The sequence below is a fragment of the Theropithecus gelada genome, chromosome 1, assembly GCF_003255815.1.
Source record: "Theropithecus gelada isolate Dixy chromosome 1, Tgel_1.0, whole genome shotgun sequence".
In the NCBI taxonomy this organism is placed as follows: domain Eukaryota; kingdom Metazoa; phylum Chordata; class Mammalia; order Primates; family Cercopithecidae; genus Theropithecus; species Theropithecus gelada.
In genome coordinates, this window is record NC_037668.1 from 18,195,218 (window position 1) to 18,199,308 (window position 4,091).

A 4,091-nucleotide genomic window follows, 5' to 3' on the forward strand; every position below is an offset into this window, starting at 1 on the left:
GGTCTCTAGTCTGAAGGCATTGCAACATTGCCTCCCATGTTCACCTGTAACTGCTTTCAGAAAGGGAGGTTTACCTTGAAAAATATAACTGTCCTTTCCTGAAAAGTTGAGATGGAAACAGTGGTTCCCAGCCAGTGTAGAGGGTATCACAGCTAACTGACTCCCCTAAACTCACATTTAATGGTACTTAACTTGGTAAGGCAAGGACAGTAGACAAACAAAATATAAGTGCTGAACATTCGGTATGGTGTTTGCTGAGAATTTCAGAGCATTGGACTAAGTCGGAAACCTGGATACAAGCCTCAACTTAATTCAATGATATTTTTCCTCAGTTAGTTTTCCAACTTCCTTTGCAGTTCTGAACTTCTGTGTCCTTACAACAATCTAGAAAATTCTTCCAAGAGAGAATGACTGTTTCCCCTTGAAAAACGATTTTATTTCCAAACCCCTTTCTAGATTGTTTTCATGATTCAGGTGTGTAGTTGAAGCAGAATGTCTCCTCTACATACTACATGCTTGATTTTAAGAATGCTCTCTTAATATCTTTTGGCTTTGGCTTTCTAATTATAAAATAGTTGAAAATGCTTTATGATTTTATAAGTATATAAAAAGCATAAGGTTCAAAACAGAGGCTATAAGTGTGCTTAGCCAACTATTAGAAATAATGCACATTCCCGTGATTAATTAGCTACAACTACACTAAGGAGTTCATCAAAATGAAGGGATTAGAAATGATGCTGAAAAGGCAAAAATAGGCAGGGATGGCCTCTGCCTGGGTCTAACTTTCTGTCTGACTCTCTCTCAGCTCCTGAACACCCACCACCGACATGTCCTGCCAGCAGAGCCAGCAGCAGTGCCAGCCCCCTCCCAAGTGCACCCCCAAGTGCCCTCCCAAGTGCCCCACCCAGAAGTGCCCCCCAAAGTGTCCCCCTAAGTGCCCTCCGGTCTCTTCCTGCTGCAGTGTCAGCTCCGGAGGCTGCTGTGGCTCCAGCTCTGGGGGCTGCTGCAGCTCTGGGGGATGTAGTTGCTGTCTGAGCCACCACAGGCGCCGCAGGTCCCACTGCCACAGACCCCAGAGCTCTGACCGCTGCAGCCAGCCCTCGGGGGGCTCCAGCTGCTGTGGAGGGGGCAGTGGCCAGCACTCTGGAGGCTGCTGCTGAAGTGGATCCTGAACCTAGAAGAACACAAACGACCAAATATTTCCCTCTCCTCTTCCTTCTCCTTCCGGGCCTGCCCATGTTGCTGAGAGGTCTTGGTGAAGACTGAGCTCAAGCATAGAGGATTCTTCTGTCTTGGAGTTCAGAAGCCCAAAACTTCTCCCACAAAGTCTTTTAATGACCTCGGTTTGCATATGTGTGGTTGCTCTGGGAAGCCCAAAACACAGACCTATATCCCTTTGCAGCTTGTCTTTTTACATAGCTCAGCCTGATGTGAAACAATAAAACCAGAAATATGCATTCCTTTTTGCCTTGACTGTTATTTCTTCATTGCTTTTCATACTCTGTCCTCATCTCCAGGCTCTCCCAAGATGTTAGTATCTACAGACCTTATTCAAATTTTGCCAGTCTTCCTACTAATATCCTTTATAGCAAAAGACAATTTTGTTGGTTCAGAATCCAATCCAGGATATGGATATGCAAAATATCCATATGCAAAATATCACTATTGGATGTTTCTAATCAAATGCTTATAAGAGACAAGGTTTTGAGTGGCCATGGATTTGCTACCTGAGAATACTTTTGTCAAACTAATGAATATAAAGAGATTGGCTGGTTGCTCCTCATTGTGTTAAGTAAGATGGGAGAAGAAAATGATGAGGTCCAGGATTTGAATCCTCAGTTTGTGCAGCACATAAATAACCTGAAAGATTTTATGTCTGTCCTGAAAGAAACCCTTATCTTCTGTAGTCTCAGAGCTGAAACTGCTAAAAACTAAACCCCAAATCTTTTCAGTGAGTGACTGAATTACAATACAAATTAAATTTCCAAATTCTCAGCATGTCTACAGATAAAGTGAAGCCATTCTTCAGTCTCCTCCAGTCTGAAATGGTTCTACAGTCTTTCTTTGTTTTCCTTGACACTGACCTTTTTAAAAAACCATTGGTTTTGTAGAATGCCCCTCAATTTGGGTTTGTCTGATGTTTCCTCTTGACCAGGCTCAGATTACACATTTTTGCAAATATCCCACAAAAGTGGTGTTGTCCTTAGAGCATGATGTCATGCCTTACATGATGTTTAATTGTCCCATTCCTGGAGATATAACTTCGACCACTTGATCTGCCAGCTTTCTCTATTGCAAATTTACTATTTATTCCTTTGAATTAAAAACTTATGAAGGAGAGAATCAACTTTTTTTTCTTTTTTTGAGTTGGAGTCTCACTGTCGCTCAGGCTGCAGTGCAGTGGCACGATCTCGGCTCATTGCAACAACCACTTCCTGAGTTAAAGCATTTCTCCTTGACATTGATTAGGAAGAAATGGGGGCCGGGCACAGTGACTCATGCCTGTAATCCCAGCACTTTGGCAGGGGGAGGTGGGTGAATCACTTGAGGTCAGGAGTTCGAGACCAGCCTGATCAACATAGTGAGACCCTGTCTCTTCTAAAAAAAATTAAATAAATAAATAAATAAATAAATAAATGCAAAAATTAGCCTGGCATTGTGGCACATGCCTGTAATCCCAGCTACTCTAAAGGCTGAGACTGGAGAATCACTTGAACCCAGGAGGCGGAGGTTCCTGTGAGCCAAGATCTCACCACTGTACTCCAGCCTGGGTAACAGAGTGAGACTCTGTCTAAAAAGAAGAAGAGGAAGGAGGAGAAGAAGAAGGAGAAGAAGAAGAAGAAGAAGAAGAAGAAGAAGAAGAAGAAGAAGAAGAAGGAGGAGGAGGAGGAGGAGGAGGAGGAGGAGGAGGAGGAGGAGGAGGAGGAGGAGGAGGAGGAGGAGGAGGAGGAGGAGGAGAAGGAGAAGGAGAAGAGGAGGAAGAAGGAGAAGGAGAAGGAGAAGGAAGAAGGAGAAGGAAGAAGGAGAAGGAGGAGGAGGAGGAGGAGGAGGAGGAGGAGGAGGAGGAGGAGGAGAAGGAGAAGGAGGAGGAGGAGGAGGAGGAGGAGAAGGAGAAGGAGGAGAAGGAGAAGAAGAAGGGGAAGAAGAGGAAAAAGGAGGAGGAGGAGGAGGAATGGGACTCTGAAAATTGGAATGAGGACCAATGAGAAAATCCTGATGACCGTGGAAACACTATACCCCTGAATTTGATTGAGTCTTCTTTGCCAGTAGAAGCAGCCTTTCCACACCGACCTGGGGAGACTGACCCTGATTTTTCTAAGGAAACTGTAATGGGCTCCTGTGAAGCAGTTGCCTTGAAAGACATTGATGATTCATTTCAGGACCCCTCCCTATCAACTCTTTTTGATTCTAGAGTGAAGTCCCAGCAGGTCCCCAATGGTGAGGTACAACATGTGACCCAAGACAAGGTGCACTACGCTCCAGAAGAACTACAGTGTATACAGACAGACATTCAGAGAATACGTGTGTGACCTAGAAATGACAGGCCTGCCTTGTTTTGCTGCAGAGGAAGAGATTCAGAGCATTAGGGAGATTGGAATATTAGAATTAATTTGTCATGAAATGACAAATCGCCCACCTTGGAAGGCCCGGATGATTCACCTTTCATCACAATTGTGAAAAACATGTTTGTGAGGGGAGGCTCAGCATCCTTGAAGAGCTCTAAAAAGCTTAGATTGGCTGGGCACGGTGGCTCACGCCTGAAAGCCTAGCACTTTGGGAGGCCAAGGTGGACAGATCACGAGATCAGGAGATCAGGAGATCAAGACCATCCTGGCTAACATGGTGAAACCCTGTCTCTACTAAAAATACAAAAAATTAGCCAGGCATGTAGCACGCACCTGTAATCCCAGCTACTCAGGAGGCTGAGGCAGGAGAATCGCTTGAACCTGGGAGGCAGAGGTTGCAGTGAGCCGAGATCGCGCCACCACACTCCAGCCTGGGTGACAGAGTAAGACTGTGTCTCAAAAAAAAAAGAAAAAGAAAAAGAAAAAGAAAAAAAAAGGCTTAGATTGCCATTATCTCAGTAGATC

General features: G+C 44.7%; 1 protein-coding gene across 1 annotated transcript; it reads left to right on the forward strand.

The window, feature by feature from the left end:
- The first annotated feature begins 361 nt into the window (after nt 1–361).
- Nucleotides 362–1,461, forward strand: LOC112609544 (late cornified envelope protein 1C-like). Its single transcript, XM_025362434.1, has one exon. It carries the CDS (start codon nt 828–830, stop codon nt 1,158–1,160), a length of 333 nt encoding a protein of 110 aa, XP_025218219.1. The 5' UTR covers nt 362–827; the 3' UTR covers nt 1,161–1,461.
- Nucleotides 1,462–4,091: the final 2,630 nt, after the last annotated feature.